Source organism: Aptenodytes forsteri, unplaced genomic scaffold, assembly GCF_000699145.1.
Source record: "Aptenodytes forsteri isolate BGI_AS27 unplaced genomic scaffold, ASM69914v1 Scaffold142, whole genome shotgun sequence".
Lineage (NCBI taxonomy): Eukaryota > Metazoa > Chordata > Aves > Sphenisciformes > Spheniscidae > Aptenodytes > Aptenodytes forsteri.
The window spans coordinates 3,181,493-3,193,751 of NW_008794598.1; the positions used below are offsets into that span (position 1 = coordinate 3,181,493).

The 12,259-nt window shown below is 59.2% G+C and overlaps 1 protein-coding gene across 1 annotated transcript in view; it reads right to left on the reverse strand.

Moving 5' to 3' along the window:
* TMCC2 (transmembrane and coiled-coil domain family 2) overlaps window positions 1-12,253 on the reverse strand; it is a 26,895-nt gene extending 14,642 nt beyond the window's left edge. Inside the window, exons 1-2 of the mRNA XM_009272781.1 lie at window positions 12,218-12,253; window positions 3,370-3,876 (exon numbers count right to left, since the gene is read on the reverse strand). Of these exons, the coding sequence (XP_009271056.1) occupies window positions 3,370-3,849 (480 nt within the window). The 5' untranslated portion in view covers window positions 3,850-3,876; window positions 12,218-12,253. The remainder of the gene's footprint in view (window positions 1-3,369; window positions 3,877-12,217) is intronic.
* Between the last annotated feature and the right edge of the window lie 6 nt (window positions 12,254-12,259).

Below are 12,259 nucleotides of genomic sequence, written 5' to 3' on the forward strand. Positions count from 1 at the left end.
TGCCCGTCGGCCCGCCTCTCCCACAAGGCGCTGGCAGGTCACCAGGAGGAGATTAGTGAGATAAGGAGAAAGCTCTCCAGCCCGCTCCCATCGCCACGCATGGTCCCTGTCTGCAGCCTCCCCCTGCCCCAACCATGCCACTGCCACCGCCACTGTCACACATGCCACCGTGTCCGCGAGCCGGCACGTCCTCATGTGAAACACCAACACCGGCCACATGCTCCCTTGGACACACCGACACCAACGTACGCCCCAAATACACCACCTCGCTTTGGCTAAGCAAGTGAGCCACGCACAATGGGACATGCGGGAGAGCGGCTGCTTGAAAACCAGCGGTGCTCCTGGCTGTTGGTACCCACAGCTCCGGAGAAGCGGCTCCCCCAGCCCACCCGATGGGCTCGCTGGCGAGCGGAGATCTGCGCTAGGGCAAAGCAGAGAGCACACGCCCCATGGGCATGCATGGCACGGCTGCGGTTCTCAGAGCAGAGTCAACCGGCAAAAAGATCAGCCCCAAGCTGCGTGCAATTGCCAGTGGGAGGCAGGGGACGTCCGGGCCACCGCACTGTCATCCCACCCTCACCGGGAGCTGCTCTTTGCACGCACAAGGTGGGCAGAGCACGTCGAAGAAGGCTGGGGGGGCGGGAGGGGGAAGCCACGGACACGTGTGCTCCAGGTGGGCATCACCCCGTAAAGCAAAGCCTTGTCCCCAGCTCGGTCCCTGATGTGCAGTGGTGGTGACAGGCCCCCAGCCCCAGGTGGGAGTTACCGCTCGGCGACGCTCCCCGCAACAGGCAGCTGTGCCGGGGCATGGGGCAGCTGCAAGGTGCAGGCAGCGTGCGGGCAGCGCAGGGGCACGCGAGGCATCTCTCCGATTACACCGCGAGCCCCAGCCAGAACCGCTCCGATGCCCGCCGCTGAATGCCCAGACTGTGCCCTAGTCCCGCTCATCTCCTCCAGCCGCCCTGTCTGCTCCCCACGGTCGCAGCGCCCCAGCAGCTGCCTCCTGGGGGGATTTAGGGGGTGCAGGGGGGAGGAACCGTGTGTGCCTGGCCCCAGCAAGGCTGAGGGTGGCCCAGCGCCGGCGGGGACCGCAGGGCGAGGAACCGGTGCAGGTGAAGGTAGGGAAGGGAAAACTGCAGGAATCTAATTAAGAAAAAAAAAAAAGGAAAAAAAAAATCAATAGCTGTTCAAAAAGTGCTTGCTGAGGCTGAGCAATCCCACGAGGGATTAATCCAGCATGCGCTCAGGCCCTTACGCAACGGATGGAAAATTCAGCATGAAATTTCTGGGGGAAAAACAGCTCTTTTACAGGAGTCCCGTGCATCCCCGGGGGTGGCAGCTTCCAAACTGAGGGTGAAACGGGGAGGAGGCAGAGGCGTCTGACCCGGGTGGGGCAGGGCAGAGGTGATGTGAAGTGATTGCTGGCCCAAAGCCCCGGTGCAAACCCGCTTGCCGGGGTCCGGCGGAGCCATGCCGGGTGTGCTCAAGCCCAGGGCATGGCAGCACCAGCCGTCCCTGCAGAAGAGGAGCCGGTTTGCTGCGGGCAGGAGACTGGGTTTCCTGAGGGCTATGGAAAAATAATATGGCATGAGAATATCACATAGCTCTTGGTTTTTCTAAATGAGTTATTTTTCCACTGCCCCACAAAGGCCCTAGTATCGTCTCTCTTCTTATTACTTTGTGTCACATGCAGTTAATTATTCATCCCCAGCAATTCAGCAATTATTCGTGCTCTTTGTGCTGCTCCGCGAGTGGACACGGACCTGCTCTGCTCCCGCCTCCCTTTGGGTGCTTCTGTCCTGGTGCGAACCGCTTCGGCTCGACGCTTCGGCCGTAACCCCAAGGGCTCAGCGGGACCGGGCTCCTTGCAAGGCCAATGCCACAGGCCAGGTACAAGGAATTTTGGCTGCAGATGCTCAAATTAACAACCTGAATGGCTCCTGGCCCTGCTCCGACACTTGGTCTGGGTGCGACGCGGGGACTGCCAGGGAAGGGTCAGGGTGCCCCGATTTGCTCACAGTAAAAGGGGGAGAGGAGGACCTGGGCAGCCGTTTCTTGCAAGTACAATGACGCGTTTATCCTCTGGGACCAGATTCCCACGTCCCGCCGGCGGCCCCATCCCTGCACGGCTGTGGCAGGGGAGCAGCGCTTGACGCGTTTCCTCTGGGACCAGATTCCCACGTCCCGCCGGCGGCCCCATCCCTGCACGGCTGTGGCAGGGGAGGCGGGGGCGTGCGTGGGGAGGAACGGGCGTCGGCTGCAGCTCGGCGCTGAAACAGCTGAGAGACCACGAGCGTCAGCTGCAGCTCGGCGCTGAAACAGCTGAGCGAAAACAGAAAGAAAAAGTATCTGGTTGATCCTCTTTCCATTAGCTCAGAGGGCAACAGAAGTCTCCAGGTCAGATTTCTCTCGGAGACTCGGTGCCAAGGAGAGAGGAGTGGCTGGGGGGGGGGAGGGCGCGTGGGAAGCATCGACCCCAGCCCCTGCGCCCGCTGGGTCCCACTGCTCAGGGGGAGCGCATGGACCTGCCACCCCTCCTGCTATCCCACCCCGGCAGCTCTGCCCAGCCACTGCCACCCTATTACACAGCTATTCCTGTAAAAGCCATGCAGCCACCCGCCCAAGAGCCGCCGTGGGGTGCCGGAGCCTGCCTGGCCATCTCCCCACCACAAGCCCTACCTCTTTGCCAATTCACTGCTGGCATTTTCAGGTAAATAAAAAAAAAAAAAGAGGATGCGTCTAGCCCTCAGGGCTGCAGAAAGTGGTTTTAGAGCGTGACACCCTGTGAGCTCCAAAGGCCAAGGAGAGAAGCCGACACGGAGAATCCCACCAGCACCCGGAGCACCTCTCACCGCTCTCACCGTGTCCTCAGCGTGCTGTGCCGCTGTGCTAATCTCAGCTGTTTCATAATTAACGGGGCTAAACGCGAGATGGAAATACCATCCTCTCTATTAGCTCTGCACAGAACGATTTAAAAATCACTTTGGACGGAACCAATTTGCAGCTGCTTGGCCGAACCCTTGTAGACGCCCGGCGCTGGGCTGCCCAGGATCCCCTCCGACCCCGCACCGGGGGTCCCGCCCCACTGGCATAGAGCTCTTGCCAGGTACTTTTCTCTCTCCCTCAAATCCCGCTCTGGGAATCGGACCGGAGCATGTCCCTGCCTTCACTTCCCCACGAGAGGAGCATCAACCCCAGCAGCCTCTGGACCCGACTCGCTCCCAGGCAGGGGCTGCAGTCCGCCATCCTGCACACCCGGTGCCACCAGCGCTGCCCCGACAGCATTTTGCGGTGCTCCGCACCCTGGTCCCCCCGGCGTGGGCTCGTGCCCCCCAGCCACCCAGGGATGTCCCCTCAGCACAGCCCTACCTTATCGGCCAGGCACTCGGTGTCCTCGGTGAGCAGGTAGACGGCCCCGCTCTCGGCCAGGAGGATGGCAGTGTCGGTGGTGGAGGAGGACCTGGGGCGGCCCTGGTGCTGATGCAGGATGGCGGTGAGGCTGCTGTCCTGGGGGGTCTTGCGGACGAGGTGGGGGCTCCCTTTCTGGGGCTCCAGTGAGCCGCTCTTGGCCCGCCGGCTGCCGCTGTGCAGGCTGGTGCCTCGCTTGATGGAGGGGCGAGAGCGGATCTGCTGCAGCACCCGGTTGAAGGCGGTGGGACGCGCCGGGAGGTCGTGCAGGGACATGGCGTAGGAGACGCGGTGCATCTCCGGGGACCGCTCCTTCTCGTCGGGGGAGTCGTGGTCGGACATGCCGTAGTGCGGCGGCAGCGAGTCCTGCGAGTTCTGGTGCTCCCGCTCCCGCGACCGCCGGCGGCTGTGGAAAAGGTGCTTCAGGCCATGGCCAAACATGGACCCTTCGGACAGCTGCTGGATTTTCTGCAGGAGAGGAGAGAAAACAACCCCTGTTACCATCAGGAAGGGACGGCATCCCCCCGCTTCAGCGCGCACAGCTCTGACGGGTGATGCCCACGCTAACACCGAACCAAAACGCGAAGCTCAAGGGGTTAAAGAGCTTCTGGAGGGCTCTAGGGACCCCACACCAGCCCAAAGAGATCTGCGAAAGGGAACAAGCCTTGTTGCCGGCACTGCACTTTGTACCCATGGAAAAGTATTAAACATTAGTGGCCATTTGATGGCACGCAGGGCTGAGCATGGTGGCTCGGGACGGCTCAGTTATTAGTTGTTAATCCAACAGCATTACCCACGCCGGGGGAAGGTCTCCGATGAGCGCTGACTACCCCTAAAAGTAGCAAGAGGAGCAGAAAGACCCTTCAGAGCAATGGAGGGAGGAGGGTGCTTGCTGCAGGCAACGCCACGTGCTGCGCAGAGACCCCGACTCTGCGGGCAGCAGGGATGGAGCAGCCTTTTCCTTAGCTAGAAAAGCCATGGTTACTCCCAGCCTTGGAGCCTCGGCCACCGACGTGCTGCCAGGAGCCACCTGCTCTCCGAAACGTGCTCCAGGAAGGATTGGGGAGGGCTTCTGCCCGGGGGATCTTCCATGGCCTCCGAGCACAGCACAGACCGGGCTGGCCTCACTTACCGGGGTGAAATTGCAGCTCGTGGCCCAGTGCCACCAAATCCAGTCCCTGCTGGGCAGCAACTGGTTTCCAGCAGGAGATGGGGCACGCCAGTCCCCTGGGTACCCCCGGGTCTTCCTCTCCCAGGGGGCTGAGACTCATGTTCCCACAGAACTTTTCTTGTGCCAGCTCCTGGGAATCAGGGTGGACGCTAGCTGCGGCCACAGTGAAGTCATGCAATATGGATGGTGGAACAGATCGTGCTCCTGATTACAGCCGGGTCAGTCCGGAGCATTTTCCCCGCAGTCACTGGAACGCGCAGATTTGCATTCATGGGAGATTTTGGCTGGGTGCCCTCCGCAATCCCCTGCACGTGGTCGACCGGGGGGCAGCGGCATGGGCAGCAACTTCCAGCATCTGCAAAGGGCTCAGCGGATCCCAGATCTCAGATCCCTGGCCCATCACAGCTCCCAGACAGCAAGTACATGATCTTGGGATGCTGAAAGATCTTCTCGCCTCCCGAAGCAGCCTCAGCTACCAGGAACTCAGCAGATCACAAGGCACAAGTCTGCCCTGTTGCTCTCTGTCTCGATTTTGGAGTTAAGCTGAGCACCCTACCTTTGAGGACGCCAGTCCTGACCCTGCTGACGTTCAGGGGCATTTCACCACTGATTTACTGCGGCTGGGGCTCTCCCCAGGGATGCTGGTTCTCGTAACTGCGGCGCTGCCATTTACTCATGCTTGAAAACCAGCGTGAAGCGGGCTCCAAACCGGGAGCTACTTATAGCCCCAGCGGACATTTGGCAAAAGCCCCAGCTTTTAGAAAAGCAGTGATGTTTGAGACACGACCTCCAGGAGCTGCAGACTGTGGAGGATTTCACAGCCATACAGAAAGGAATCCATCTCCTAAAAACCCCAGGCATTAAAGCCACCAGGTCCAAATCCATAAGGGCCTAATTCTCATCACACCTGTAATATTGACAAGGAATCAGCAATTAGATCCTGTGTCACTAAACACTATAGGCAAACCCTTTAATCCTTCTGTTATCCATTCATAATGAAAATTTCTATCCTTTTGGTTTTTCCTGAGAAATATAAAATAAATCTACGGTGCTGAATTGCTACTTCAGGAAATTGTGATTTAAATTTTATTCTATTTATAGAGTTTCTATGGAAACAGAGACAGCATTAGATAGGTAATAACTATAAACCCACAGATTTCTACCATCAAGGGTATGGCATACCCTCAGATGCACAGTTAGCCCTTTAGAAGGTCCAAGTGAAAAGAAATGACCAACTCCCATCCTGGAGGGTAAAGAAAACAAAATAAAAGCGAAGCCGGCAATAAAGGAGAGGACGTTTTCCCAGCACCAGCGTGGAGGTGGAAGCCAGCCGCCCTCAGGGGGTTCTTGGCCCAACAGCTCGATCTGATAGAAATTCACCTTTTATAAAAAAAAAAAACCCTCTCCTCGGACCCTTTCCAACTTCTCCTGAAAGAATCTTTCCTGGGCTCTGCAGGTAGGGCTCCCAGCGGGACGGTAAGAGATCTGCGTGGGAAAAAGGGGGGGGGAAGCAAAAAGAGGAACCCCAGCCCTGCTCTCCTGGGCTTGAACCCCCACCAGATTGACGGCCTGTCAAGCTAAAGGCTTGTCTACATTAAAGAGTTGTCAGGAGTGGTCACCACGAATAAGCCGTTCTGCAATGGTTATTGCAGAGAATTTGCTGATGTAAAAACTCTGTTTTCTTATGTTACTCCAGGATATTACTGCACTTCCAAAGCAGAGGCATTTTTCTGGCACAAAATTACTCGTGGCTCAGAACAGAGCATCTGCACGGGCTATTTTGGAACAGCCGTTGCTTAATAACTGATGCAATGGATGCGGAGATTAATTTCTCAGTGTAGACAGCTGTAAAACACTAAGATTAATACAAAAATATCTTTATTTCTTTTGTCTTTTTCATTAATGCAGCCAGGGTCTCCTGCTCAGCGGTGGGGACTTGTTTCCGTGGACTTCAAAGGAGCGGCTCCTGCTTCTTGTCCCCGTAAGTGGATCAGTTCTTGCTGGCTGCGGCGGGGTCAAGCCCAAGGCACACGGTTTGGCTGAGCATGGCTCTGGGCTGACCACAGTCGCGCTCTCTGCCTCCTTCTTACGTGTTTATCCACTGATGGAAACTAATCGCTAAGATGTGAGAAGCCAGGAGGGGGCTGCATGAACCCTCCTACCCATCCCACCGCCCTGCCTGCGCCGAGAGCAGAGTCCCAGCCCTGCGGGGACACCGTGGGGACAAGCCACACCTGGCCAAGAGCCGAAAAAACCCATTTTAACCCAAACCAACATATCTTGCAGGAAGACAGTGACTTGGATGACCGTTTTGTCTGGGCTGCTGCTCTTTGGCAACGTCCCGTGGGAGAGGCAGGTGCTGCCCTTGCCCGCCATGGCAGGGATGCACATCCCTCCCTGCCTCGTGGGCCGTGCCGGGCTCTGCAGGGCCGGTGTTCCTCCCGCTGCCAAACGGCCACGCAGCCTGAACCTTCCAGTTTCTCGCTAAATGGTTTTCCAGCTCTGCCCTGACATCCAAACCTCTTACTCGGCTTTCACACGCACAAGGAGGGGATCTTGTCGCCGTGACCTTATAGCACAGCCACATGCTGCAAAGTCCCACTCGATAATTATTATTATTGTTAATTATTTATATCCCTGGTCCGCCCAGGGGCTCCAGCCAAGACTCTGCAGCCCTTTGGAGGCATTGCACAGACACAGTGGAAGACTATTCCATCCCATCCCATTCTGTTCCGCCCTGTCCCATCCCATCCCATCCCATCCCATCCCATCCCATCCCATCCCATCCCACAGCACTCCATATTTTAAGGTGTGGGGGGAGCCGTTCCCCCGGTGGGCAGAGACAGGGAATGAGCCACTGAGCAGCTCGTAGAGGTCCTGCTCACCCCCGCACGGGGTTTCTAGTCCTCCTGCTGCTTCCTCCAGCTGATCCTCCTATAGGTCCCCAGCAAGGGGGTCCTACCACCATCCTGCACCCCACTGCCAGCAGCCAGGCTGGGGGCCGGGGGCAGGGTTGTCCCCGCAGGGTGGCAGCCAGTCCAGCTGCCCCTCACATCCCTATCTCACACCAGCATTCTGAGCCCCCGTTCTGCCACTCCTCCCACTGCCATAAACACACAAGGAAAACGTATAGATGTTCTAAAATGGAAAATAAAGCACTCCCCCACACACGCTTCTCCTCCCGGGGACAGGATGAGAGAACAAACATGTGACAAACGTTAGTCATGTTGTTTAATGCACTACCAAAACGCTATAGTGACACGCAGCTCCTTAAGTGCTCTCCAGAATAACATCTGCGGGGCTGGCACCGACTGCCCGGGTGTGGCTCCGGCCGGGGGGGCTGCAGACCCCCGCGAGCTCCCGACCTCGGGTGGCATTTGCAGGCCAAGACCTCTGCTGCCGGTGCTGAGAGGATCCAGATGTGCTCCCGGGGGAATAACACAGCGAGTGGCAGCCCACGACCCCTTCTCACCGTCACCTCTGCGTCTCCTGAATTGACTGCGGGGATGCTGAACGCTGAAATTCAGTGGGAAGCAAGGATGGGGACCCTGGGGGGTCAGATCTGGAGGGGGCTGGGACCGTAGGCAGCTGGGCACGGAGCGCTTGGCCTCAGCCGAGCGGCCCACACCAACATAAGCGTGTGTCTGCTGGGACGCGCTGTGCAGATCCCGGGAGGGCAGCGCGCCCCGGCCTCGGCTCTCGCCCCTCCGCCGCCGTGCAGATCCCGGGAGGGCAGCGCACCCCGGCCTCGGCTCTCGCCCCTCCGCCGCGCCTGGCACAAACCCTGGGGAAACACGCTGTGCTTCTGGCTGCACCCTGCCCGGGAGGATGCTCTCCTCTCCCTGCGGGGCCGGAGGGTCCCGGCGTGCAGCTCCGCAGCGGTGAGAGCGGGGACCCTCCGGGGTCCCTGCCAGCAGCCTGAGAGCTTTTGATGAGCAATGCCCCGGGGAGATGATGGATGCGGCCGCTCCAGGGACCGCGCTGCTCCTGCTCGAGCTGCTTGACAGCAGCTCCATCCCACTAACCACAGGGGAGCCGGCTCACCTTGGCGGTGTCCTTTCAAGACCAAAATATGCCTGGAAAATTGTTTGTGCGGGGGATTAAGTATAAATGTACCTGAGGGTTTAGAATAGGGGCTGGCGACCTTTACGGAGAGGAGGAGTCCTCCGCACCCTCCCTGCAGCGAGCCCCCCGCACAGGCACCGCCATGGGGGGGCCTCTGAACAACAGCAGGGGGTCTGCACCCCCAGACCCATCCCCTCGTAGTGAGGCACCTTCGAAAAAAATAAACTAGCTGAGGGGGTTTGACCTGCTATGAGGCAATGGGAGGTTAATGCTTCACCCCGTTCCCTCCAGCCACCCCCACCCCAACCCCATTGCTCAGGGCAGGACCTGTGCTGGGGACTGCATGTCCCGTGGTGGGACCTCCCCTTGTCCTTCATCTCCCTCCTCCCCAGGAGAGGCTCCCCCGCTCCAGGAAGCCCCGGGGAAGCTTTTTGTCCATGGATGTGAGTTTTGGATCAGGCCCTGGGAAAAGGGAAGAGCTTAGGCCACTGCCTTTGGACTCCTGCTGATCTTGGCTTTCAGGTTCAAAGGAGGGAAAGGCAGGAGCCATGAAGACCAAGAATGTGAAACTGGAGATGGAAATGATGTCAGGCTTCAACTTTCAGCCCTTGGTCAGATCGGCCCATTTGGGAAAATAGAGAGAGAGAGAGACTCAGGGAAAACACTCAGCTCAGAGATGCTTGGGGAAAGTGGGAGTGGAACCAAGCAGTGAACACCTTGGTGGTGGGACGCCCCGGACACCCCGGCAGCCACAAGAGGCTGGATGTCTCCTTCTGCAGTGTTTTGTACGGATCCAGTCACTCTGCTGCAAAGCAGACAAGTCCCTGCCACCCAACATATTTTTGAGCAGAACTGTGTGTCATGCATCTGTTTTGCTCCTTGCCAGAACTTTTTCTTTTTTTTTCTCTTTCCCCCTAATGGAGCCCTCGCTCTCGGCAAAGGAGCTGGAGTCGGGGCTGAGGAACGGAGAGCTGCCGCAGATCTGCCGGGGTGAGGATGGAGATGACACAAGGCAGCCTGTTGTTTCCAGGTTGCCAGCTCAAATCCACCTTCGGCTGGCAGCAAACAAAAGTTTACATCTGATGCTCGTTCACCGTCCACGGGGAGATGAATCTGTGGATCTTGGTGTGTGGCACCGTGCCAGCCTGGGGACAGCAGAGGGGCCAAGGACCAGCTTGGCTGAACCCATCCCACCGTGGCGAAGGCAGAGCAGGGAGAGCAGCTCCAGAAGGGGTTTGGGGCAGGAAAACTTTAAGATTATATTAACGATGCCACTAATTGTAGCAACAGGAGGCGAAGTGGCTGAATCGGTGGTGTCTGTGGCAGGGCCAGGCAGAGCGCCCAGCTCTGCCGCGGAAGCTGTGGGCAGCACCGAGACGCAATTTTTCATGCGTTCTGCCTGGCGAAGCAAGTTTGAGGATTCACTCCATGCGGGCAATTAATTGCTGAGCTACAAATGCGTTAAAGGCGAGCATCGCAAAGCAAACCTGCATTAGGGTAGCATACTTGCACCGATAAAATCAATGGGCGTTTGGCCACTGCTGTTGCTGCGAGCTGGACCGGGCTGCAGACCAGGCTGAGCTCCAGCTCAGAGCTGGACGTGCCAACCAAGGAACGCTTGGCCTGGTGGCCATCCCCATCGTAAGCTGCGGCTCCTTTTGCCCCACGCTCCCACCCCTTTCTGACTCACTGTGCAGGTGAAAAGGGCCCCGGGTGGGATGGAGAGAGGCTGGGGGATGATGCGGATGAGTAGCACCACCTTGGCCAAGCCAAGTCGAGCCACCTTGAGGTAAGGGTGTCCCACCCCACCAAGCCTTGCGTGGCCCTGAGCACCACATCCCCATGGATTTGCCTTCCCCTGGCACAGGGCTCTCCCCTCCAGCTGTTTTTAGGGCGGCAGCAGCAGCTGTACATCACGTCAGCAAAGCCAAAACGGTCTCTGCTGCTGCTCGGACATCGAGGAAAAGGCACTGTGCATCGCAGCAAGCAGCGTCCTGCAACCATGGGGCTTCTTGTGCTTAAAGCAGCCGAGTTCTCCTACGGGAATGGGGTTTTTTATTTCCTGGCTGCCTTTCTGGAAGGGATGCGTGCAGGCACGGCAGCAGCCTGGCAGTCCTGGCAGTGCTTCCCAGCTCCCGCGTGACCTTGACCGTGCCGGTAAGACCTTCTAGGCCAAGCGGCAGGCTGGGGTGCTCCACAACAGGGGTCTCCGACCTGGGTGCCAGGCTGCCCATGGGTGACCAGGGACAGTTTCCACTTTTGTCCAGGTCTTTTTGAAACCAAAGAGTGGAAGCGGCACCTCCGTACGACCGCGGCGTGACTGCCACATCACCTTTGACAGCGCTGCCACGAGTACGCTCTGCCCGCGGCCGCAACGTGCTGCAGCGCCTGAAAACACCAAAGTTACAAGCAGGGAATTCATCTCTGCAACATCAAACCCCACCGCATCCGCGCCAGCGGGACCCTGTTGAACGGCTGGGGGACAGAGCTGCTCCGCTTTCAAACCCACAGGAAATTTCTGCCCGATTTCGGCCGGGACCGCCCCGTCCTGCCTGCCCGCATCCCTGCCCGCGCCCTGCCGCCGGGGACCGGCTCCCTTCCCTCCCGCAGCGCTGCAGTGCCGCGTAACTTGTTTTCCTCATTAACCGGACACAGCCCGAAGGCACAGGAGGAGCAGCCTCGGGGCCATTTATACATCGTCGCTTCCCGGCTGCCGCAGCACTAATCCCATCAGTGCAGCTGGCAGTCCCCCGAGCATCTCCCCCACGCTCAGCGGTGGGGTGACTCCGGCAGTTATTTACTGGGGTCTGATCAGCCCCTCTGCAGGGGGACAGCCCTGTTACCGCCAAAAAGCCTGCTCGGGTGATGGCAGCCCGCTCCAGACCTGCCCTGGGGTGCAACCCTTGTGCCCGCAGCCCCCTTGCCAAGGGTGGGTGGCGTCACCATGGTCCTCCCGCCTCTCCCACCACCGCCCTATTATTATCGCTGCTCTTGGTGGCCAGGCTGCAGCAGGGCCACGGCCTCGGCGGTGCCCTGCCCCGCGCGTGCTTGTGCAAGCCTACCGTGAGGCACCTCGACCCTGGGAGGTGGCCCACTGTGGGGGCACCCACACCCCAGGGGCATACCCTCCCCTGGGAGCATCCCCAGTGCAGGAGCATCCCCAATCTGAGAGCATCCCAACCTGGGACATCTTCATCCCAGGAGCATCCCCATCCCGGGAGCATCCTCATCGCAGGAGCATCCCCATCCTGGGACCATCCCCATCCCAGGAGCATCCTCATCCAGGAGCATCCCCGTCCCGGGGCCATCCCACATCCTCCAAGGTCACACCTGTAGCAGAGCGGGGACCGGGGCGTGGGGATGGTGGTACCCCACCGAGGCGTACGTCCCACCGGTCACCCCGCTGGGTGCTCACCACACTGGTAACCCCAACGGTAGTGCCATAGGGTGCTTGCCCAATTCGTAACCCCACTGTTGACCCCAAGGGGTCCTCACCCCTCCGGCGACCCCACCGGCATGCTCGCCCCATTGCCAGCCCACCGGTACCCGCCGGCCGGTGCCACCGCGGCTCACCTTCAGGTCGGGGGGCTTCGCGGCGGCGGGACAGCGCCCGCC